The 26,384-nt window shown below is 39.2% G+C and overlaps 1 protein-coding gene and 1 long non-coding RNA gene across 2 annotated transcripts in view; one reads left to right on the plus strand and one right to left on the minus strand.

Annotated features, from left to right (window-relative positions):
• plxdc2.S (plexin domain containing 2 S homeolog) overlaps positions 1 to 26,384 on the minus strand; it is a gene marked incomplete at its 5' end in the record, with an annotated part of 248,605 nt that overhangs the window by 90,418 nt on the left and 131,803 nt on the right. Inside the window, 1 exon segment of the mRNA NM_001093186.1 lies at positions 25,480 to 25,549. Coding sequence (NP_001086655.1) covers positions 25,480 to 25,549 — 70 coding nt within the window.
• Positions 5,568 to 25,617, plus strand: LOC121395001. Its single transcript, XR_005962167.1, has 3 exons — positions 5,568 to 5,999; positions 22,168 to 22,198; positions 25,386 to 25,617. It is a non-coding gene; the product is annotated as an uncharacterized LOC121395001 (long non-coding RNA).

Below are 26,384 nucleotides of genomic sequence, written 5' to 3' on the forward strand. Positions count from 1 at the left end.
TTCTAACATAATCCAAGATGGGAAACTTCTGTGACAACTTTGAAGGCCTGGACCGTTGCTACTATAGAGATGGTGAACATTTAGGCTGGTTCAATAAGTCCAGTATATGGTAAAATATGGTATTTCTAGCCATTTTCATTTTTTAGGTTTAGTTTTCCTGTAAAAATTACATAAACCCAATTGGATTGTTTTGTCACCATTGTGAATTCATGCAGCTTAGTTGCCATCAAGTTATGGGTTGCCACCTGTCTGGATTTCACCCAGACAGGCCGGTTTTTGGAAGGGCTGTCCGGATGAAAAGTGCCTGTCCGGATTTCCAAATTAGGACGTTAATGACATGGCGACCAGCCAATTAATGATTGCCACATCATCAGTCCTGTCCCAGATGTTATTGACCCCACCCCCTGACATCACTGTCGTGCCCCCTGATGTCATCCGCCCACCCTCTGCCCCTTTTCCTCAATCAGAAATGGTGGCAACCCTACATCAAATACAAGCTATTGTTTTATTATTAAAAAGAAATACTTATACCTACATACATATACACGCATACACAAACTATAGCATTTGCATAAATACCGATATATTAGATATAAAAGGTGTCTTTTAACACAATCCCCTGGACCCAAACATAGCGACCAAGCAAGGGATTGTTTTAGGTTTTTATCCAGTCCTATATTTGACTGTGTATGGGCAGTTTTAGATGTGGCGCACTATATATTCACACTGAGTATATTTATATCCCCAGTCACTTCGAAAACTGAACATTGGAAACCACAACATTCCTAGAATTTATTTTTTATCTTTCCTTAAATTCCATAACAATATACATATTGTATCAGCACATACTGTACATGCACAGACATTTGCATTGCCATTTTCAGTCCAAATATCGGTCATTTGTCAAATATTTAAAGTCTAAGAGTTTTTTTATTACATGAGCATATTAAAATGCGTTTCTTATCTTAGCAGCTTGGCGTAAGTGCAGCTTTCACTGATCATTTAATATTGTGGAATCGTTACAAGCAATAATGCCTCACTGTGCAAAAGGCAAATGAAAAAAAAAAATCAGATTTTCGCCTTTATCGAGAAGTTCATAAAAAAAATATATATATAAAAATGCATGTACATTCTTTGTGTTCTACTCAGTTTGTTGATTTTTGTAACACAACAGGTATCATCCTGGAGCCCCTCAACTAAACCATGACGTGTCTAGGGAATGCTGACTAATGCTGACATAATATTAACAGAATATAATGAAACATAAGTCAAAGACTTCACAGAAAAGATAGCATTTTTAACAACATAATGGTATGGGATGTTACTGGGGTTGTGCAGTAAAAGACACTAGGGCTCATTTACTTACCCGTGGGAATGCAAGTGCAGGATTGCTAAAGGGCCCAAGAGCTAGTACTTACACTCCCAGAGTTGTGGCCCCAACCATATCTGAGTATAATTGGGAAGATATTCATTAGGGATGCACCGAATCCACTTTTTTGGATTCGGCCGAACCCCCTAATCCTTCGCGAAAGATTTGACCGAATGCCCAACCCTAATTTGCATATGCATATTAGGGATGGGAAGGGAAAAACTTTTTTTACTTCCTTGTTTTCTTAAAAAAGTCACTCAATTTCCCTCCCGCCCCTTATTTGCATATGCAAATTAGGATTCGGTTTGGCTGGGCAGAAGGATTCGGTCGAATCCTGCTGAAAAAGACCGAATCCTGGTCGAATCCCGAACTGAATCCTAATATTCATATATTTCAATCTAAAATCTATTATAAAAATCTATTTGAATGGAGTCACATGTAAGTCAATGTTTCAAAACCATTTTCTCCATGTGTATTCCTCTATGGAACCCCATTCATATTCAGCAGTGGTGTGCACAGTTTATTGATGCTGAGGCTAATTTAAGTAAAAAAAACCACATTCCCACAGCCACCCATTTCTGAAGTCTAAATAGTGGAAAGTTGACAGAGGGTAATGCAATGGTTTATGGACCAAGGTGGGCAGGATCCCAGGTGTGTAGAATACCGCAGGGATCACTTTTATCCCCAAAATCCCCACTGACAAAGGGCTGGTTGGCAGGGAATGCTCAAAGCAATAATAGATAGACGGGAGACTCTGACAACCACGGGTAAAGTTTGAATAAAAAAATTCTTTATTTCCAAGTATCTTTAAAAGCATGAAGAGGTATCATCCTGGAGCCCTTCAACTAAACCATGACTGGTCTAGGGAATGCTGACTAATGCTGACATAATATTAACAGAACATAATGAAAGGTAAACAGGTACCTAATCTGTTAATTTAATTTTTTATAGGGATGCCACGAATCCACTATTTTGGATTCGGCTGAACCCCTGAATCCTTCACAAAAGATTTGGCTGAATACTGAACCAAATCCTAATTTGCATATGCAAATTAGGGATGGGAACGGGAAAACATTTTTTCCTTCAGTGTTTTGTTGGAAAACAACAGACAGAGGAGATAAATATCTGGAGAGTTTTCTGGAGATGTTGCTCATGACAAACAATCAGCAATTAGATTTAAACAGCCACCTATAAGTTAGAAAACAAAAGCAAAGATTTGATTGGTTGCTATGGGCAGAAATCTCTCCAGATATTTATCTCCAATGTAAGTAAATGTTAGCATGTTAGCATGTCCCTGAGATTGTTCCAGTGCATGTTACTTAATGCAGGGAGGGTCTATTGTTGCTTAGCAATGTGATGTCATGTTTAACATGTATTCCTGTGTGTTTTTCTTCTTCATCTTCCTGTGTGTGTTTTCTCTATGAAAAAGTTCCTTTTGCACACGTTATGCTGAGTTCATTAAAGGAGAAGGTAACCCCCTAGGCGCAAAAAACCCTCCCCTGTGTTGCCCCCCCTCTCCCCTGGCCTACCTGTCCCCCTGGGAAAATGCCCCTAACTTGTTACTCACCCCTCTGCGCAAGTCCTGTCTACAGAGTTCACAGACGCCATCTTCTCCCAAGCGGTCTTCTTCCTGCTTTGACCGGCGTTTTTTGGTGCATGCGCAATAGGAGCATATCCCGGTACGGATCTACTGTGCATGCGCCGAAAGTCACAACGTTTTCTGATTTGACTTCAAGACTTTCGGCGCATGCGCAGTAGATCCGTACCGGTAAATGCTCCTACTGCGCATGCAAAACGGCCACGACGCCGGCATCCGAATTTTTTGCCATTTCGCTCATTTCAGTTTGGGATGACATTTTACAATATACTGTACACAATTTAATTGTTCAAGGGGTGGTTCACCTTTAAGGTAACTTTAATTATGTTATAGAACTGCTAAATTTAAGCAACTTTTCAATTGGTTTTCATTATTTATTTTTGTATAGTTTTATAGTTATTTGCCTTTTTCTTCTGACTCTTTGCAGCTTTGAAATGGGCGTCGCTGACCCCTTCTAAAAAGCAAATGCTCTGTAAGGCTACAAATGTATTGTTATTGTTACTTTTTATAAGGGATGCACCAAATCCAGGATTCGGTCTTTTTCAGCAGGAATCTGATTCGGTCGAATCCTTCTGTCCAGCCGAACCAAATCCTAATGTGCATCTGCAAATTAGGGACTGGGAGGAAAAAATTACGACTTTTTGTCACAAAACAAGGTATTTGGTGCATCCCTACTTTTTATTATTAATCCTTCTATACAGGCCCTCTCCTATTCATATTCCAGTCTCTTTTTCAAATCAATGCATAGTTGCTAGGGTCATTTGGCCCCTAGTTACTAGATTGCTTAAGATGCAAATGAAAGAGCTGCTGAATAAAAAGCTAAATAACTCAAAAATAATAAAAAATTAAAACAAATTGCAAATTGTCTCAGAATATCACTCTACATCATACTAAAAGTTATCTCAAAGGCGAACAACCACTTTATAAGAATGATATGTTCCATAATTAAACTCAAATCAAAGCTGCTCTTTTCCTACCCAACGACTGCAGTAAACACAACTCTTAATGACATTGGAAGGTCTTGTAAAAATCCTTCATGATCCTTTCTCTGGATATCTACCAAGTCCCCAAACTCAGAAGAGCTTAAAGGCCTTAAAAGTCCAAAGCCGTCTGACTGCCTGATTGGCACTTTTTGTTGCACTCAGATTAGAGCCAAAAAGACGATTAGTAACAAATTGGTGCTATTAAAAGATTTTAAAAAATAAAGCCTGCCTCTATCCCAAATGTACTGATGCCCTTTCCGAAGTATTCGTTTTTCAATTACATCTAAATGTAGGATTTCTCTATCATTTTTCTTTAATAAGGGAGAAAACTTTAAGGGGCACATTTACTATTGGTCGAAAATCGAGGGTTAATTAACCCTCGATATTCGACTATCGAAGTTAAATCCTTCGACTTCGAATATCGAAGCCGAAGGATTTACCGCTATTCTTTTTTTATCGAAGGAATAATCGTTCGATCGAAAGATTAAATCCTTCGAATCGAACGATTCGAAGGATTTTAATCCATCGATCGAACGAAATTCCTTTGATCGCAAATTGACAAGAAAGCCTATGGGGACCTTCCCCATAGGCTAACATTGATGTTCGGTAGGTTTTAGGTGGTGAAGTAGGTGGTTGAAGTTTTTTTTAAAGAGACAGTACTTCGACTATCGAATGGTCGAATAGTCAAACGATTTTTAGTTCGAATCGTTCGATTCGAAGTGGTAGTTGAAGGTCGAAGTAGCCAATTCGATGGTCGAAGTAGCCAAAAAAATACTTCGAATTTCGAAGTGTTTTTTATTCTATTCCTTCACTCGAGCTAAGTAAATGTGCCCCTAATTGTGTAGCTGCCACGTGACATGTACCACACTTGGCAATGTGACTGGAGTTCAACCAAAGTTGGACACTCAACTCAAACTCAACTTAATGTTAATGTGAGCATGTCCTTATAAAATTGAAAACTTGATTATTTTGCTATACAATAGTCATTCAGCAAATTACCTGGAGCTGTCACTAATGATAGGGCTCATTAAAGAACACAGGGCCAATGTTCAAAAAGGTACAGAAAAAGGAGCAGTAAATTGATTCATGTAGCCATCAAGTGCCCTTGAGCCTGAAAATTTAATCCATTCACTATGGTCTCATGAGCTGGCAGAAGGAAATCAGAGAGGATTGTCTAATCGCACGCAAGTCTTCGGGCAGGATCTTAATACACATGCCCCATGTTTAAGACACAGGCACTTAGGGAGAGGAGTCTGTACAAAAGTGGGTATGACAAGTTTGGTGTGTAATTGGCTTGTTTGGAGATGAATATCAAGTTCATCGCAATTTATCATTTAAATTTTTTTTAAAGGATTTGGGCATGGTGAGATAATAGAAAATGTCTTTTTTTATGGATTTACTTGTCTTTTAAAAGTGGATAAAAAACTCTATAATTAACTTATTTGAACGCCAAAGATACATGTCCCATTGACATCGATGGCATTGTGACAGGTCATTTTTTTTTAATATAGCAAAAATCATGACTGCAATAATATTGAACCTGCCCCTAACAGTTGCACTGTAGAATGTTAAGAAAGTTGGACAAAGTACTAATACAGGGGTGTCCAAACTACGGCCCGCGATCCATTTTTAATTGGCCCGCAGCAGATTCCAAAAATATACCAGAATAAGGCCCGCACATGAAACTGGAGGTATTGCATCTTTTGGTATGCTGTATGCGCCCCCAGCACCTCTGGGTGCTACAGGCAGATTCAGTCCAGTGAAAGATTAGAAGAGGCAAATAAACACGATTGGTAATGTTCGGCCCTGACTTATCCTTTATCGGCAGCTCTGGGTGATTCAGTGCTATTTGCTCAATGACAGCGACTGCCACTGCTGATCGTGGGGGGAGTGTTTTGCTTTTAGGAGGAGCCTACATCGTACGGGGCCCCGTCGGGACATTTGGTTTGGTTGGTGAGCACGCATGTCACTCCCAGAAGCTGCATTCCACCCAGCACCGGCCCAGACACTACGGGACTGACTGAAGAGTCTCGATGGGAGTGGTTTGTAGGTAGGCTTGGATATTGCAGGCAAGGGGTGGGGGTCGGAGCGAGAGGCCTGTGTGAGGGAGAGGACGGACAGGGAATGTCTCACTACTAAACACTGTGTTTGCTGGGAGGTGCCCGGCTCTGGCAATGGCCTCGTTATTCTCCTGCCACTGGGCTTAGGCTGTTCTGGAGCTGACCCTCAGTCTGTCATGGGCTCATTCTGCACTGGACAGTGCTCGGCTTCCTATACAGACACTGTCATACTGACAAACCTATGTCACTATCAATAAGATCTGGGACACGGGTTGTGTTGGTGGCACTGGGCTGGCAGTTTGGTGGCTTTTGGGTTGGACACAGAGCAGTGCTGATGTGGGTTAAGGTACTCTGTGCTTTCATGGTGAATATTGAAACTGATTGAGAAGTTTTCTGGGATTGCAGTTGGTCACTTTGGGCAGTGATACTTGGCACCTTTACAGCAGCATGTATTTTTTTTTTTAACTTGGGCTTTATTGATTTATAGAGGAGATCCTGAAATAAGAGGGATGCTGGGAGTTGCAGAATGATCCTGATCACAAGCTAGCTACGAATTGATGTCAGGTTGAATGGTCGGCCCTCACACATTTTCACTTCACTAAATCTGGCCCTTGTTGCAAAAAGTTTGGACACCCCTGTACTAATAACACATTTTAATATCTTTATAACACAGGAAGGTGTAACAGCCTCTTCAGTTCATTACTCAGTATATCAAATTTGTTATCCATTTATTATTATTATTATTATTATTATGCACAATGTAATGGACAACCCAGGTACAATACAGTTACAGGTATGGGACCCGTTATCCAGAATGCTCGGGACATGGGGTTTTCTGGATATGGGATCTTACTGTAATTTGGATCTTCATACCTTAAGTCTACTAGAAAATCATGCAAACATTAAATTAACCCAATAGGCTGATTTTGCTTCCAATAAGGATTAATTATATTAGTTTGGACCAAGTTCAAGTTACGGTCTTATTTTTACTGAAAAAAAAAGGAAATTATTTTTCAAAATTTGGATTAATTGATTTTAATGGAGTCTATGGGAGGCAGTCTTTCCATAATGAGGAGCTTTCTGGATATCAGGTTTCCCAGAAAACGGATCCCATACCTGTATAGGATATACAGTATAATCCCGAACACCCCCTTCAAAAGCATTTGTTTTAAAGTAATACAAATATAATGCAGGGTTGCCCTGCGCTGGTAAAACTGGTGTGTTTGCTTCAGAAACTCTACTATTGTTTATATAAATAAGCTGCTGTGTAGCAATGGGGGCAGCCATTCAAAGGAGAAAATGCTCAGGTTGCACAGCAGATAGTAGATAATCTTGTAGAACACAATGATGTTATCTGTTATCCACTATTTAACTTGTGCCATATAGCCTTTTTTCAATTTCCACCATTGCTACACAGCAGCTTGTTTATATGAACTATAGTAGTGTTTCTGAAGCAAACAGATCAGTTTTACCAGTGCAGGGCAACACTACATGATATTTTCATTACTTTAAAACACTTTAATTTTTGGTGTTACTGTGCCTTTAAGAAAAAAATGGAAACTGCTCCCCAGTCTGCTGCATTCCTTTAAACTATTCAGCCCTCAACTGTTCATCTTTTAAACACTGCGTATAAAATATGATCATACTGCTAGGCCTTGCGAGACAGGACTGTCATAAAAAAACTTTAATATTGATGAATCTTCTGAATGTGAAAATGTTTCCTTTTGACATTGTTAAAACAAGTCAAGCATTTCTCACTTTATTGTTTGAAAGTGAATATATGAAAATACTGTTTAACATCATAAACGTGACGAGTGCTAAGCAACACGCCAGATGCATCCCTTAAATGTCAACTGTTCCTCGGAAAGTAAAACTACAGTGGCCAAAAGTCATGTGGCGGAATTAATAACGTTTATTATAATAGATTTCCCGATAAGGGATCCCATACCTGTAGTATAACATTAAGCACTGAGAAATAGGCATTCTTGATTTTAATTGTGAACCAAAAATAAGAAATGTCCATGGACAATGATTTGCTTACTTATACTGTAGTGTTTTACGACTTTGGCATTTATTGCTGAAAAAAGGTTTATGCAGACAAATGTCCAGCATAGAAACAATGGTAAAACTGTCAAAAAAATATATCTGCAACATATAAAAGTTCCTATTTTTTTTTTTTTTTTACCTTGCATGAATGTCAATAAATACAGTAGCACTTGGTCCCAAGCATTCCTGATGATAGATCCCATACTAATTAGTGAGGGAGTTGAGAGTAGACAGACAGGAATATTTGCCTACAGACCACACAGCACATAAAAACAAATAGATGCCTGTTAACTTAATGTGCCCTCCCCTCTTCTGCTTCCCCTATCCACTCCGGCCCTCCCCTCTTCTGCTTCCCCTATCCAATCCGGCCCTCCCGTCTTCCGCTTCCCTTATGCACTCCGACCCTCCCCTCTTCCGCTTCCCCTATCCACTCTGGCCCTCCCCTCTTCCGCTTCCTCTTTCCACTTCGGCCCTCCCCTCTTCTGCTTCCCCTATCCCCTTCGGCCCTCCCCTCTTCTGCTTTCCCTATCCACTCCGGCCCTCCCATCTTCCGCTTCCTTTATCCACTCCGGCCCTCCCATCTTCCGCTTCCTTTATCCACTCCGGCCCTCCCCTCTTCCGCTTCCCCTATCCAATCCGGCCCTCCCATCTTCCGCTTCCTTTATCCACTCCGGCCCTCCCCTCTTCCGCTTCCCCTATCCAATCCGGCCCTCCCATCTTCCGCTTCCTTTATCCACTCCGACCCTCCCCTCTTCCGCTTCCCCTATTCACTCTGGCCCTCCCCTCTTCCTCTATCCACTTCGGCCCTCCACTCTTCTGCTTCCCCTATCCCCTCCGGCCGTCCTCTCTTCTGCTTTCCCTATCCACTCTGCTCCCCCCCCTTCTGCTTCCCCTATCCAATCTGGCCTCCTGTCTTCCGCTTCCCTTATCCACTCTGGCCCTTCCCTCTTCCCCTATCCACTCTGGCCCTCCACTCCGATTCCCCTCCACATCAGGGTTCGCACACACATTCGCGCGCACACACACACACACACAAGGGGGGGAGTGAAATTGCCGGCCGGGTTGCCTAGGGTACCCAGTCGGCTTTGTCCGGCCCTGGTGCTAATACTGGCAAATCGGACACAACCGGACTGCAATGATGCTGGAATTCTTGAAATTGCACTTGTGTACATGTGCCCTTAAGTATTTCTCTCATATATTTTACCTAACTTATAAAAACACCACTCTAAATGTATTCAAAGTCTGACCATTAAATGTTGAATGAATTTGCATTAAACATTCATACTGAAGCTCCTCTAATAAATGAAAGGAAAATGAAGTCTCCACATTAGCTGAATTTCAGTCTCCAATAAATTAAACTGAAAATCATAGAATTATAAGAGAGCATTCAAGCATAAATAATCATGCAAGAAAACCCCCCACACTTTTATTTAAACATAAGGGAACAATCAGGCAACTGCGCCTATAAGCTAAATTAATTTCAAGTAGAAGTCAAATCAAGTTGATTTGTATTTCAATTTCTGGTTTAACCGATCAAAGATATTCTTTCAGTGGAATCTGTATACTATAAAGTGATTAATGAGAATTTTAAATTGCTAAAGCAAACCTTAGCATGTATGGGTTTAAAAGCACTAGAAAGTGTGTGTGTAAATATAATTGAACTTGTAAAACTTTCAGTACAATTGCATCTGATTTATGGAAAAAGGTGAAGGTCGTTGTGTTGTGATGCACCAGCTACAACTGCATCAGGCACAAGGCTCACTTGTAAAGTCAATGGCCATGGAATTTTTTTGGAAAGCACTGCATTATGGGAAAACACATGCTGATTGCACTTGAAACTGCACTTCAGACGTAAATGACCCTTCTGATCCAGAGGAGGGGGCAGCTATAGGGTTCCTCTGCTCTCCTTTAAATGCCCCCTATGTATAGCACGATCACGTATAATCTTTTCAATACCATCAGGCCACTGGAATTTGAAGTTTTTGGATAAGCTTTCTAACACTTGAAATTTCCTAATCCACAGCCAGAAAAAGCTACATTTTAGTCTGCAACACTAGTATTGACAATACCAGAAATATGCACAGTATGGCTTTTACCACAACCCTTGTGAACTTCAGCAGAGCACTGGTTACAAAGAGCTGCTTTACTCAGCGGGGTATGGAGTATTTCATTCAGACAATTACTGAAGTAATAGTCCCACCTGGGGTTTTAGACACATCAGTAAGGTGAACGCCAATGGAAGCTTCATAACCCAGATTCTACATACTCTTTACACAGGTGGAACACCCCTAAGGTACTACTAACCCTGTACACTCCTTCATCCTACATGTAGGATCTCACCTACTGTATCTAAACTTTGCCAATGTTCACCAAATGCATCTTTGAGTAATCTCATTGAGCCCCTGTCCTCCTCTGCCCCAGGATCCCCGCATCACCAAAATAAGAAGATTCCATTCTCACTTATATGTCACTATGGAACAATCACCTGGTATCTCTTTACCAGTAAGAGTCCCACCCCATGCCTAGATTGGGTAACACTTTTTCCCCACCAACAATTGCACCGTTTAAATCCCTACCCTTCTACACATGCAAGACTTTTACACATTGCCATAATTCCCTGCATATGTGCTGTTGTTCATACGTTAGAGAAGCATCACTGATTATTTGTTCTAGTCTGAGAACTGGTTTCTGCTCACCAAGTGCCCAAGGAAGTAGAGTAAAGGACAGTTGCTTCCACGCCTGATACAAATCTGTAAAGCTGGATTTTTATCTATAATTTGAGAAAGTCTTAAGGTTTGACATAAATGTCTGTGACAATTCCAAAATTCTCTTTCAAATAGGAACAACTTTTCAGTTTTTCTTTACAACTTAAAGGGGTTGTTCACCTTCAAACAACTACCGTATATACTCGTGTATAAGCCGAGGTACCTAATTTACCTAAGAAAACTGGAAAAATGTATTGACTCGTGTATAAGCCTAGGGGCCCCATGTCAGATTTCAAAATGTGAATGTGACCCGGCCGCAACAATTGGGGGACACTGGGCAGGTACCTGTTAAAGGGTCCTCTGTCTACCCCTATTTCATGTTTGCTTCCCTCTGCCACTTCCCCCCCTGCCCTCCCCATCTGTCGCTCTCCCCACCCCGGCCCTCACGTCTGCTGCTCTTCCCTCTGTCACAGTAAAACGTGACAGGTGGATGGATAATGCAGAATTTGTGCATCCACAAAGACAGTGCAAAGAAGAAGATATGAGAGAAGTTGTGGCTCCTTTTGCTTATCTCCCAACATCATATACATCCACGGAGAAGAGGCATTGGCACTTTTCTTGAACAAGAGGGGAATGAACACACACCTGGAGTTTTCTTAGATTGCATTTCAGACTCGGCACATAAAATCAAAATTGTGCCATATGCACCACAATTCCCCCTTTTCTATCACAGGACATGCTTATAAAGCTTGTTTTACTGAAATGGTTATTGCACTGATTGATGACTAGACAGGGTTGGCGGAATAAAGAACAAATGTGCCTCTGAAATTAAAGTATAAAAATGATGACATTGCAAATAGGCAATGTTTCACAATCTACCACTTCTAGATACTCTTGATTATTAATTACAGATTTCTTACCTCAGAGCCAATATAGGCTTTACCCTGGATCAGTTCAGGAGCTGCATAAGCTGGGCTTCCGCAACAAGTCATAAGATGATAATCTAAGCCACCCTTACATATAAAAGAATAGGAAGAGACTTAAGTACACTAGTTCAGGCTGGTTCTTCTTTATGCATTTAGAAACACTATGGCATAGTACTCAGGACTGAAGCAAAGGCTCCTGAAGATTAATATTTACAGCAGCCAAGGAGGATTGAATTTAGGTGTGCCACTAAACTCTGATACAGCACGAATAGACACGAAGGCAGAGATATTTGTACATCTACAGCTTTTACCAAACTTATACGCGGGTCATACCTCCTTCCGCGACACAGTCAGTCACAGACAGTCCTGCTGGGGCCGCGGAAGGAGGTATGACCCGCGTATAAGCCGAGTTTGAGTTTTTCAGCACATTTTGGGTGCTGAAAAACTCGGCTTATACGCGAGTATATAAGGTAGTTGTTTTCAGATAGATCACCAGAAATAACGACTTTTTCCAATGACTTTCCATTTTCTATTTGTGACCGTTTTTCTAATATTGAAGTGTAAAGTGTTATTTTTCCCCTTCTGAAGCAGCTCTGGGAGGGGGGGTCGCTGACCCTGTAAACTGTTCTAAATGGATACATTTAGTTGATAAATTTCTTATCTTTGTCCCTGCTGAGCAGAATCTCTGAGTTTCATTACAGACAGCTGTTAGAATTGATACAATAGTTGCTAATACTCCAGAAATGCTGCTGAGAAATCAACTAAGGGGCAGATTTATCAAGGGTCGAAGTGAATTTGAGGGAATTTTCGAAGTAAAAAAAATTTGAACTTCAAAGTAATTTTTTGGAAACTTCGACCATTGCATAGGATACTTATGACCTATAATTCGAAGTAAAATAGTTCAAATATTCGATCGACTTCAATAGTTCGCCAAATTAAACGTGCCAAGTGCTATGTTAGCCTAAGGGGACCTTCCTTTTTTGTAGTCAAAGTAAAATCGCTCTATCGATCACTGACATCGTTCGATCGAACGATTTTACTTTGACCGCAAAACGGTCAAATCCGGTAAAAAAAACTTTGACTTTGATATTTGAAATCGAAGTATAGCCATTCGATGGTCGAATTTCCAAGTATATTTCACTTCGAAATTCGACCTTTGATAAATCTGCCCCTACATGTTGCAAAATTTTAACAGTTTAGAGTCTGCACCTGAATTACTGAGCTGCCAGACAAAACATCAGACAGGAACATTCAACTTTAAACTTAGATTTTGGAAAAACTAAAAAATAAATTATGGAAAGTCATTGAAAAAAGTCTTTATGGGACATTCACTAAGATTCGTAGTTGCGCCGGCATCCGCTTCGCCGCGGTTTGCCGCACTTCGCAAGGCGTATTTTCGCCAGCGCTCCGCAAATTCACTAAAATTCGAAGATGTGCTCAGGGGCAGCGTAAGGTTGCGAAGTTGCGCTAGCGTTAATTCGCCAAGCAAAGCGAAGTTACGCTAGCGATGGTTAATTTGCATACCGCGCCAAATTGAAGTTACAATGGAGGTATATGTAGCATCACTACAAATGCCTGGGATACCTTCAAAACAGCAAATAAAATGTTTATTTTGCCCTACACATGTGTCCACTGTATAGTTAAGGTTCCATGAGTTAGGAAATGTAGGGGGGAAGGAGGGTAGCCCCAAAAAATGTTTGCTCTTTTTCAGCCTATCACCCATAAAAAATGCAAAAACGCCAGCATCGTAACTTTTTTTTGAAGCAATCCCTATCTACTCTATTGCACTTCGCCTGGTCTGAGGTGACGAAGGAAGTCTGGTGTAAAAGGTAGCGTTCAGAAAAATGCGCGCGTTAGTGAATTTGCGTAGTTACGTCCGTTGCGCAAATTCACCAGGCCTAAGGGTGCGAAGTAACACTAGCGAATTTACGCCATCGTTCGTTAGTGAATTGGCGAATTAACGAAAATGCCCAACGCTGGCGAATTCACGCTAGCGTTAGGCACTTCGGCGTTTAGTGAATTTGCCCCTTTATTTCTGGGGAACAATCTGAAAACAACTGAATGGAAAAAAGTGTTAGGAAGGTGAACAACCCCTTTAATATTAATATTAAATAAGGAAACATACAATTTATTCGGGTCTCTAACTTTGACCTTTTAAGCAACATAAAGATTAATGACTATAGAATACTGTGAGCTCTCCAGTAGATTTGATTTTCAGATGCATTATTGTATTGTATTGTATATACAAGTGCTGCAAATCTTTTATCACCAAGGGGTACAGGTATGGGATACGTTATCTGGAAAGCTCTGAATTATTACATACATAGACTCCATTTTATCCAAATAATCCAAATTTTGAAAAATTATTTCCTTTTTCTTTGCAATAATAAAACAGTACCTTATACTTGATCCAAACTAAGATATTAATAATGAATCTTTATTGGAAACAAAACCAGCCTATTGGGTTTATTTAATGTTTACATGATTTTCTAGTAGATTTAAAACAGTTGTTCTCCTTTGAGTTAACTTTTAGTATGATGTAGCGAGTGATATTCTGAGACCATTTGCAATTGGTTTTCATTTTTTATTATTTGTGGTTTTTGAGTTATTTAGCTTTTTATTCAGCAGCTCTCCAGTTTGCAATTTCAGCCATCTGGCTGCTAGGGTCCAAATTACCCTAGCAACAATGCATTGATTTGAATAAGAGACTGGAACATGAATAGGAGAGGCTTAAATAGGAAGATGAGTAATAAAAAGTAGTAAAAACAATAAATATGTAGTCTTACATAGAATTTGTTTTTTAGATGGGGTCAGTGACCCCCGTTTGAATGCTGGAAAGATTCAGAAGAAGAAGGCAAATAACTCAAAAGCGATTAAAAACAAAAAATGAAGACCAATTGAAAGTTTAAAGAAACACCATGAGCTCGGGGAAATCCGGTTAAACAGAATGTGATTTTCCCTATTCCTTAATGCAAAAAGTAATAGCTAAATTGGAATATGAAGCATACCAATAACATGCCAATATTGATAACAATATACCTTGCCAGCAAAATGAATTGGACAATAAAGTTGGTGGATCACGAGAATAATGCTGGGTCAGTAATTGCCTTTACCACAAGCAGATACTCCCTTAGCATTATGCATTAAAGCTGTTCTACTTATACTGCCACATCATTCATTATCCATTAAGAAGTGCAATGCCTTTTTCTCTAATGTGGAGTTAAGCAGTTGAAATCTAGCTATTAGTCTGGTAAGTGTTCTTTGAAGAAAAGCTTTGCCCAGCAGCAAACAGTATAACACATTTAAACTGAAGATTGGCAGCACTGGTTAGGCTGTGTGGCATCACATTTCTTAGATCTTTACAGAATGATACAATTTCTGGCATTTTAAGGTATATATCCTTTACAGTAAATTAAATGATTTGGTATAAAATATTTGCATAACATATAGAGACTCATTTATCAAAGGTCGAATTTTCGAATTCATGTGAATATTTTTAAATTCGAATATATACACTCACAATTCGACTGGGAGGTTATTTAAGAAAAAATTTGAATGGCTAATATTCGATCCAATGGTTCTGACCCAAAAATTTGAATTGTATGAATTTTTCTCCCAAAAAAAACCCCTTGAATGTCAGGAAGGCTATTAACTTCTCCAAATGGCTCAGCGGACCTCTGCCATTGACTTGTACATGAACTCGGCAGGTTTAAGGAATTAGGACTGTTTCCATGGACGAGCGTGATAAATCTCACATTCAAATTTATATTCGAATAAGGGGATTAAAATTTGAATGTGTGAATTTTTATACTTGAAAATTCAAATCTAAATTCTAATTGACTATTCGACCCCTGATAAATCTGCCCCTTACTGTATATAAACAGTGTAATACAGGTATGGGATACCTTATCTGGAATCCCTTTATCCAGAAAGCTCCTAATTACGGGAGGGCAGGGCCGCTCCGGCCATGAGGCAATGTGAGAACCCTGCCTCAGCCAGCAGTGAGTGGCCAGTAACAAGGGGTGGCAGAAAGCTGCCTCTTGTAACTTTAAAAGCAGAATTTCCAGATTTTAACCCTAAAATTGGGCTCCACTAGTGCAGAGAGACATATTTCTCTTATTGCATTAGTGATGTGCCCCCCATTTGACTCGCCCTGTTGTTATAAGCGTGGATTGGTCGGTAGCAGCCCCAGGTCCGCCCCTGCGCAAGGGCCATCTCACATTGACTTCATTTTAATCAAATAATTCAGAATTGTTTACATTATTTCCCTTTTCTCTGTAATAATAAAACAGTACCATGTACTTGATCCCAACTAAGACACAACTCAACCTTATTGGAGGCAAAAAAAAAATCCTAGAGGGTTTATTTAACATTTAAATTATTTTTTAAGTAGACTTAAGGTATGGAGATCCAATTTACAGAAAGATCCCTTATGTGGAAAACCCCAGGTCCAGAGCATTCTGGATAACAGGTCCCATACCTGCAGTATATTGTTTATAGTGTATGTATATATAATGGATCAAGGGAGTATCTGGGTACAACTGGGCATGGCTAGGGTAGACCAGGGCTATGTTCTACAACCCCTGTAATTTATAGTTGGTATTAATAGAGGGTAATAATCACCCAATTCTGAGATTACTGCCACTCAGTTTCAGCTGAGAGCCATTCTCATTGTATACATGCAGAATAGCAGATATCTAATAAGCAACAAAAAAATAAAAGTACACTATATGATTAAAATATGCTGTAATATAACAGCAGTCTAGTGGAACCCCTCCTGGGTTCCTCTACAGTTTTCCACATGGCCCCTCCTGCTATGACTCCCTGGTCTGTATATTGCATTTTAGGTCCTGTCTGCAACTGAAGGACATTGTGACCACCCAATACAGTAGAACATTCCATTAGGTCCCATCCTAACAGTGCATGGTTCCTAATATCCCTCAACAGCACAAGGGGTTAATAAGTAGATAATAAATTAAGAAATAGCATTGGCTGTTTAGCCACAATGTTTTTTTAAAGGGGATGGATCTTAACTAAAAAAAAGTACTTCTCTGACCATTTTGTCATCTACACAAGTTTTTGTTTATATTAAATGGTTTCTGAGATAGTAGCAGTTTTATACTCCTAGGCTTCACTTCAACAACTCACTATAAAGGCCCAAAGTGTCTGTCAGTGGCTGTTTACATATTGTCCAAGCATTCTCAGAGCTGTCAACTTTCTAAGAGCAACAAAGGGGGATTTCCAAGTGCCACTGAAAATGTCCAGGTCCGTGACATAATTGGATGTGACATCACAGGAAGTGACATCACGCACATGTGCAGAACCTCTCCTGAAGCTGCAAAAAACACTCCACTGATGTCACTGAAGTAGTCCGTGCATGCGAACATCAGACTCGTCGCTAAAATTGTGCAGAATCGGCAGAAATAGAGGGGAATGCAGGAAAGTGAAGGGAGACCGCGGATCTCTTCGCGGGTGGCTTGGTGCGGGTTGAGCTCTTCTCTTGCTCTCCCCACCCGCCACCTTCATATGCCGGCTTCCTACTTCCAGCTTTATAGCCACGCGCCTGCTCGCCCCACCCCTTTTGTGACGTAATTGGTGGAGTGGGTCGCACGGGTCTATAAAAGGAACCCAGAACTCGGATGTGGGCGGGCACGGGCTGGGAGGGAGGCTTTAGGGTCATTTGGCACATGATCATCTGAACAGGACCATAAATGGAACACAAATATCAGAAAGAACATTCCGCTCCAAATTAGTACTGAAAAAGGTTTTTAAGTGTGTGGTAACATTGATCTTAGGCATTCTCCTTGGGTTGCTTTGTAAGTAATGCATGTTCAACCATTTTTTTAATGTACAGGGGCTTGGGGAAAAAGCAAAATAATTATGTCTTCGAATTTTAACACTTCCATTATTAATGGAAATACTGAATACAGGAGAAGGTCGTGTCGTTTGTAAGTCAGAAAAAAACGTAATAAAGCTCAGTCTGGGAAAATCCTTTTTAGACACACGAACAATTGACAGCGGGAGGTAAGGAAATCATATAAAGTAATATTCAGATGGCAAGAAACTTTTAATGAAGACAGATATTCAGGCCGACAACAGTGAAATTAACAGAAGGACTGCCATGTGGGCTTATCTTTTTAGTCACACTTACGAGACATTTTATATATATAACATGATATTATAAAAATCTAGCAGTTTAAAGCCGTATTATCCATATACAATGTTAGTATTTTGTAGTGTTGGTGCTGATTATGTTTTGCTAACTCTTAAAAAAAGACACTTCCCTTGTAGAGTTGCTACCTGTCTGGTTTTGACCCGGGCAACCTGTTTTTTTGAAGGGCTGCCTGCCTGGTTTTCCAAATTAGGAAAACCAGGCAAGATTCCCTTTGATTAAACCAGTGATCTCCTTATCATAGCCCCGCCCCTGATGTCACGCCCTGCCCCATTGCTTCCCGGCCCCGCCTCCTGCCCAGATTCAACAGGGCCAAAAGGTGGCAACCCTATTACTTTGTCTTTTTTTTTCTGTATACTTTTACCTGGAGCTGTTTGTTCCGAAGTCGCCCGAAGTTGCCTCACAAGGAAACTTCGGGCGACTTCAGAAATCAAAGAGCCGCGAGTGCATTAGCGCTGGTGTTTTCTCATTATAGCAGGCAGAAGGCAGTTCTGGGAGATTTGTCGCCCCGCAGAAGAGCCGATTAGTTGCCCATCAATAGAGACCATTTCAAAGCTAGACAGAGTCAGAAGAAGAAGGCAAATAATTCAAAAACTAAAAAAACACACACACACACACGGAATATCCTGTAAATTATATCCTTATAAACGGTGAGTTCTGATGTCATTTGTGTCACATGACTCATTGAAATTTGTGTATTATAATAAATAAAGTACCCCCAGTTGCAAAATATGAGGATATTAGAAGTTACCTCGGAGTTCCATGCCCTGTATAAAAACACTCGGCCTTTGGCCTCGTGTTTTTATATGGTCATGAAACTCCTCGTTAACTTATAATATCCTCATATTTTACAAGAGGGGGTACTTTATTCACTATATATACTATAGAGTGAGACCTAAAAACTGTATATACTGTACATATATCTCTGTATATAAATGCTCATGTATGTGTTCTGCAAATATACTTATTTATACTTGACACACATATTATATGACTGATATATAATATCTATGCAATTATGATGATATTTTAGACTATAATATGGATATAGCGACAAACAAATCTAAATTTTTCATGTCAGGCATCTTTATTTGCATTTTCTAAGAGATTTGTGTCTGCCTGTAAGAAGTGTATCTTGGTATAAGTACGGTTCATCTATTTTGGTACAGAATTTCTGCAGTTTAGCACACGTTAAGGCAATTACACTCACAGGCTGCTACCACTGATGCTGAACAATCTGAAAAGTAATTAAACCAATTACAATAAGAGAAACCAGGAAATTTTGAAAAATTGAATTCCTAAAAAAGTAAACCAAAAAAAAAAGTTTTTGTCTCCTTGCTATTCATCATGTTCTTTATCTCTCCGACCGATTTACCTTATGTTAATTAATGTCAATTACCATAGGAAAGATTTTGTATTTGCTTCTCTTTCTTAGATCAGAGATGATACGTAATTACTGTTCAAGTGTTTCTTATGTTTGCTTCTATATTTGCTTTTTAGAGATGGCAAAACTGAGCCCTAGAAACATTGTTCAGCTACAATTACTATAATTACTGTAAAAGAATTAAAATGATTTTATTTTAAGGTAAAATTAAAATTTTGCTCTCTTAACAAAAAACTTTTGGTGACAGAAAGACAGACGAGGAGGACAGACAGACAGAATGATGGCTATTCAGAAACTTGTTATCCAGAAAGCACAGAATTTCAGAAAGGCCATCTCCCATAGACTCCATTAAAATAAAAAAAAAATCACATTTTAAAAAAGTATTTCCATTTTCTCTGTAATAATAAAACAGTAGCTTGTACTTGATCCAAACTGAAATATAATTAATCCTTATTGGAAGCAAAACAATCCTACTGGGTTAAGTTCACGTTTAAATGATTTTCAAGTAGACTTAAGGAATGGAGATCCAAATTACAGAGAGAGCCCTCATCCAGAAAACCCCAGGCCCAGAGCATTCTGGATAAGAGGTCCCATACCTGTATATAGATATTCAACACATTTTGACCACACAACTGGACTTATAGGCACTGGCATTTGTGGCTATTACAACTATTTAATAATAACGAGCTACTGTACATTTGATATTTTGATTTATTCTCATATTTTTGTAATTTTTCATTGGGTTTGACCTACAACTATAATAACATCATCATTGTGGGCCTTCACATTCGAAGGTAACACGCATGCACCCAGCATTGGTTGGATATTCCTGATTTGCACTGGTGCTCTGTCACAGGCAACCACAGGGTTAACTTCAATATATTAGGGTAGCAAATCAAGTAAAACAGCAAAAAGCAGAATAACTGCTATTCAATCTTTATTGTGCCTTTCACACAACATGTTTCGGGCAGCAAGTACCCTTTATCACACTTGATAAAGGGTACTTGCTGCCCGAAACATGTTGTGTGAAAGGCACAATAAAGATTGAATAGCAGTTATTCTGCTTTTTGCTGTTTTACTTGATTTGCTACCCTAATATATCATTGTGGGCCTTGTCATGGTCTCACACTGCTTAGCACCTTTATTTGGTTATAAATGGGGTTCACGGTTTGGGATTCCTGATAATGGCTCAAGTTTGAGACCAAACATTGAATAAAGATGACTTTGATTTGTGTACATGACGTTCTGCTAGTGCTGTTAGTGTTGGTGATTATAGTTACTTTACTTGAAAGTTTCTGAAAAGACTAGGGATGCACCGAATCCACTATTTTGGATTCGGCCGAACCCCCAAATCCTTAGTGAAAGATTCGCCCGAATACCGAACCGAATATCCGAACCCTAATTTGCATATGCAAAGTTGGGGTGGGAAGGGGTAAATATTTTTTACTTCCTTGTTTTGTGACAAAAGTCACATGATTTCCCTTCCCACCCCTAATTTGCCGAATCCCGAACCGAATCCTGGATTCGGTACATCCCTAGAAAAGACATACATACAATATCTGTGTGCAACACTAATGTATTAGTAAAATATTAAAGATGTGCACATGACAATTTAAACAATGTTTCTTTAATGAATAATATAACTAAGACACACCAATGTTAAAAAATAGTTCGAATTTCGAATGTTTTTTTTGGCTACTTCGACCATCGAATGGGCTACTTCGACTACGACCTTCGACTTCAAATCGAACGAATCAAACTAAAAATCATTTGATTATTCAATAGTCTAAGTACTGTCTCTTTAAAAAATTCTTCGACCCCCTAGTTCGCCACCTAAAACCTACCGAGGCCAATGTTAGCCTATGGGAAAGGTACCCATAGGCTTTCCAAGGTTTTTTTGATCAAAGGAATTTCGTTCGATCGTTCGATACGAAGGATTTAATCGTTCGATTCGAAGGATTTAATCGTTCGATTCGAAGGATTTAATCGTTCGATTCGAAGGATTTAATCGTTCGATCGAACGATTATTCCTTTGATCGTTCGATCGTAGGAATATCGGTAAATCCTTCGACTTCGATATTCGAAGGATTTACATTCGGCAGTCTAATATCGAAGGGTTAATTAACCCTCGATATTCGACCCTATGTAAATTTGCCCTGTACTGTTGGTCAGTCTCTAATTTAACATAGCAATTGTAGCTCTGCTCTGTACTTAACACTCTCAGCAACTGTGTTTTGTGATAGTTATGTTACTCTCTACAGGTTGGATCCAAAAAAGTCTGTGTGTTATAAGTATTTAGTATATCTCCAATAACAACAGATGCACTAGCCTCTCCACCCAAATGCACTTGTTTAGCCTTCTTCAGTTTCTGTATATATAATGCCGTATATATAATGCCCTTCCAGATTGAATGTGAACAATATAGGGGTGGGGAGAGCTTGGTGGAAGTATAAATGTGGGCAGCACAAATCTCTGAATTTCCACATTGACTAATGGTTTCAGATATGTGCATTATTAGTCAGTCTGTTGGTCTATCTTTATGTGTTTACCAGTCAACTTTGTGTAACCACACCACAACAGATCCATTAAAATAATCACAAACAGATTATATTAATGGACCCCAAAATATGCAGATCAGACAGTTCCACTGGAAACACATTGAACTTGATGTAAAATATGCCAAATTAATAATTGTGTGAAGTATTGTACAAAACATAAAGACCCAATATATAAAATGTAACAAGCAATTTCTGTACAATATATAGGCTCACAAAAGTAGTGATATGGCTAGTTATTCTACAATAATATATCTGGATCTTTTATTAAATGAAGTTGTACAACTTCAACATTGCCACAACCAATTTAGAATCTCCTGCATTCTAGCCCATCGGTCATATTCATAGTAAATATTCTTTTTATTTACAGAATTGTAATGAGATTGGACAATCTGAATTCGGTAAGTAGAATCTGAAAATTGTATTTCATGCATTTTAACTAACCCATCAAGTAGGGTTTGCCTTAAAAAAAGAATCTTATTTGGACAGACTGCAGAACATTCTGCATTCCAAATCGGCTTCACCTTGCATTAGTAATATGCTCCGGCTCCAATTAAATTTTAGGTATCTAGAACATTCAACAAATTGTACCAGTCAAGAGTAGGGTTGCCACCTTTTCTTAAAATTTTACCGGCTTGTGGGGGGGGGGGCAGGAACAAAAGGGGACGGTCTGTGATGCAAACGGGGTGGAGCCACGCACTGTGATGCAAAAGGGGTGGAGAAACACGGTAGACTTTGAGGGCGGGCCAAGGGCTTTTTTAAGGGTATTACAAATTACCGGCAACTACATTGCCGGTAAATTTGTACTACAGGCCGCAGGCCTTGGCAGGTGTTTTACCGGCTAGGCCAGTAAAATACCGGCTGGGTAGCAACCCTAGTCAAGAGTAGCTAAGATATAAAATCCTTTGTCTTTTATGTTGCCAAATAGTAGCTGGAAGAACTGTAACAGGACCAAAACAGCAAAGGGCATTTTCTCAGAAGTTGATTCATTACAATGATAATTTCTTTTGCTGTACAGCTGCCAGACTACATTCCCATCAGATCAATGCTGAATGAACTTTACACATAGTTATGCTTTGCAGGTATTGACAGGAGACAAGGTAGTGCTCCCTCTTTACAACAGAAATGGAAGCAGAAAAACATATTAGATCTGGCAGCAGATATAAAATTCATAGCATTCAAGACAGTTCCCTACCTGATTATGGTACTGATGCATTTTTATGCATTACAAAAGAACCTAAATTCTACGATATTAAAGCCCCTTCTTTTTGCAGTCTCTATCAATCTTTTTGCGATGAGTCTAAGAAGGTTGCTATGTCCCTTCTAATGATTTCACGTCATTAACATATACAGGTATGGGACCCATTATCCATAATGCTCAGGACCTGGGGCTTTCCAGAAACAGATATTTCTGTAATTTGGATCTTCGTACCTTAACTCTACTAGAAACATTAAATAAACCAAATAGGCTGGTTTTGCTTCCAATAAGGATTAATTATATCGTAGTTAGGATCAAGTATAAGCTACTGTTTTATTATTACAGTGAAAAAAGAAACTATTTTTAAAATTTGGATTATTTCGAAAAATTGGGTCAAGGGGGCAAATTCACTAAAGGATGAATTTTCGCCAGTGAAGGATCCACCACACTTCACTTCGCCAGGTGCAAATTCGCTACCACTACACTAATTCAATAAAATGCAAAGTTGCTGTAGACGAACGCAGGCAAAGTTTCACTAGCATAAATTGGTCAGCGTGAGCTACTCTTACACTTAGGTCAATTTGAACAGGGCGGGTAGATCTAGGTCATATATTTATTAGAGATGTTGGTGCAAATGCTTGAAGTGGCCACTTATTATAAGAAATGTCAGAGGAAGCAAGATAAAGACAAAAGAGATCCTCTAATGCCCTAGACATGAGCCCACCCTAACACAAAGAAATGTTAACACAAAAATCTTTAATAGTTAGGACTTTTGAAGGCAATCCCGCTTTAAAATATAAAAAAAAAACAGCGTTTTTTAGAACTTTTATGACTTTTCGGCGTACAGGATATGATGTCACTGACATAAGATTGAGGAGGATGTAGATTTAACTTATCAGTTTGCAAGGTCTAAGCTGGCGAAAGAGGTAATGTTCTGTAAAATTTGCACTTTAGTGAATTTGCGGAGTTACGATCGTTTGCCTGAGCGTAAAATTAGCCTGGCGATAGGGTGTCAAACTGTGCTAGCGACGGCCTCTTTCGTTAGCGAATTGTCCTTAGCTCCTGTTAGTAAATTGTTGATGTCCCTTTGGATTGGATTTCTGGCGAATTTTCACTAGCGACAGCCACTTAGTAAATCTGCCTTTAGTAAATCTGCCCCTATGGAAGATGACCTTTGTATAATTTGAAGCTTTATGGATAACGAGTTTCCAGATAACAGATGCCATACCTGCACTAATTGCTTCATGTTATAATCTCAAGGCACACATATCATACTATAACATTTACATCCATGATGTATAAGTGGGTTTCTTCTGAGTATAGCCGATGTTATGCACAAGCCAGTTCAAGAGAATTTTAGGATAACATTACGATTGCTATGCTATATGGCTGGGAGACCACATATGAATAAAACAGCTACAAAGTTAAAAATTCTCTTCTAAAGAAATAACATGATTACAATATTTGCAGAAAATAATCACAGACAAAAGTGCAAAATTGTAAAAGAAAATATGACTACTGAACGTTAAATGGGAGAAAAAACATTTCAAAACGCATCAGTTAATAGTTCTGCTCCAGCAGAATTCTGTGCTGAAATCCGTTTCTCAAAAGAGCAAACAGATTATTTTAAATTTAATTTTGAAATGGGACATGGGGCTATACATATTGTCAGTTTCCCAGCTGCCCCCAGACATGTGACTTGTACTGATAAACTTCTGTTATGCTTTACTGCAAGTTGGAGTGATATCACCCTCCTCCCTTTCCCCCCAGCAGCCAAACAACAGAACAATGGGAAGGTAACCAGATAACAGCTCCCTAACACAAGATCACATCTGCCTGGTAGATCTAAGAACAACACTCCATAGTAAAATCCAGGTCCCACTGAGACACATTCAGTTACATTGAGTAGGAGAAACAACAGCCTGCCAGAAAGCATTTCTCTCCTAAAGTGCTGACTCTTTCTGAAAGCACATGACCAGGCAAAATGACCTGAGATGGTGGCTACACACTAATATTACAACTAGAAAAATACACTTGCTGGTTCAGGAATTAAATTTTATATTGTAGAGTGAATTATTTACAGTGTAATTTAGAAATAAAAACGACATCATAAAAATCCTGACAGAATCCCTGAAAAGACATATATTTCTAACTGCCTGAAGAGTGTAGATGTTCTGTAAATATTGTAATCTTCCTGAGATATGGCCAGAGAAGAAATAAGTGCAGAAATAAAAATCTTTGGTACAAAGCCACGATAAATGAATTTTCTGCTTTAAAGCCTCCAATCATTTTGCTATTATGAAGCAAAGGGAATTATTCTCCCAGGGTTTAAAACTCCTTAAATATCCTGAAAATGCATTTCTAAATATACGCTCTCTTTTTATTCCCAGTATTGCTGAACACTGCGTACACATGATTTTATTCAGTCCCTGAAGCAAAGCTCATAGAAGATTTCTGAAGGTGAACTTGTGGAACAGTACTTACCTCCGGTCGCCACAGTAATTTCACGTAGAAAATGGCCGTAAAATGGAAAATCAAAGGACAGGTTCACTCTCTGCAAAGTACAATGCCAGGGAAGAAAATCATTTTTTTGTAAAAAAAAAAATAAAAAACAAAATGTGATTTATTCATTATATTTCATGATTTTCACCAAACACCACTTTAGTTTTGCTTCTTATAACATTCTGCTTGAAGTCGTTACCATGGAAATGCTTTCGCCCCGGAATAATTGAAAGAGAAATTCCTGCTAAAGGAAATGCTTAGTATCATGAGGATGTGTTTGCGCTACATCAAAATAGTTTAACCTTTCTGTCGGGGAGAAGCAAACTCACGAGTGTTGTATATTGTCATCTTTAGAAAAGGGTGTTATTGGAGATCCTTTATAAGAGGAATGATAAAATGCTCAAGATAAATGTTTAAAGTAATGTGGGTAGACATAGGTTTAACATTTGACCCAACTACATTCTGCCTTTCTGTTCCTGGGGGCATTTCGCTTATTATTATTTGAAAGCAATATGAAACAGCATTTGCATTCCTTCAGGCTACAACGTGAGAGGCCTATGAAAAGGGTGATAGTTAAAGGGATCCTGTCATCGAAAAACATGTTTTTTTCAAAACACATCAGTTAATAGTGCTACTCCAGCAGAATTCTGCACTGAAATCCATTTCTCAAAAGAGCAAACAGATTTTATTTATATTTAATTTTGAAATCTGACATGGGGCTAGACATTTTGTAAATTTCCCAGCTGCCCCTGGTCATGTGACTTGTGCCTGCACTTTAGGAGAGAAATGCTTTCTGGCAGGCTGCTGTTTTTCCTTCTCAATGTAACTGAATGTGTCTCAGTGGGACATGGGTTTTTACTATTGAGTGTTGTTCTTAGATCTACCAG

The sequence above is a fragment of the Xenopus laevis genome, chromosome 6S, assembly GCF_017654675.1.
Source record: "Xenopus laevis strain J_2021 chromosome 6S, Xenopus_laevis_v10.1, whole genome shotgun sequence".
Lineage (NCBI taxonomy): Eukaryota > Metazoa > Chordata > Amphibia > Anura > Pipidae > Xenopus > Xenopus laevis.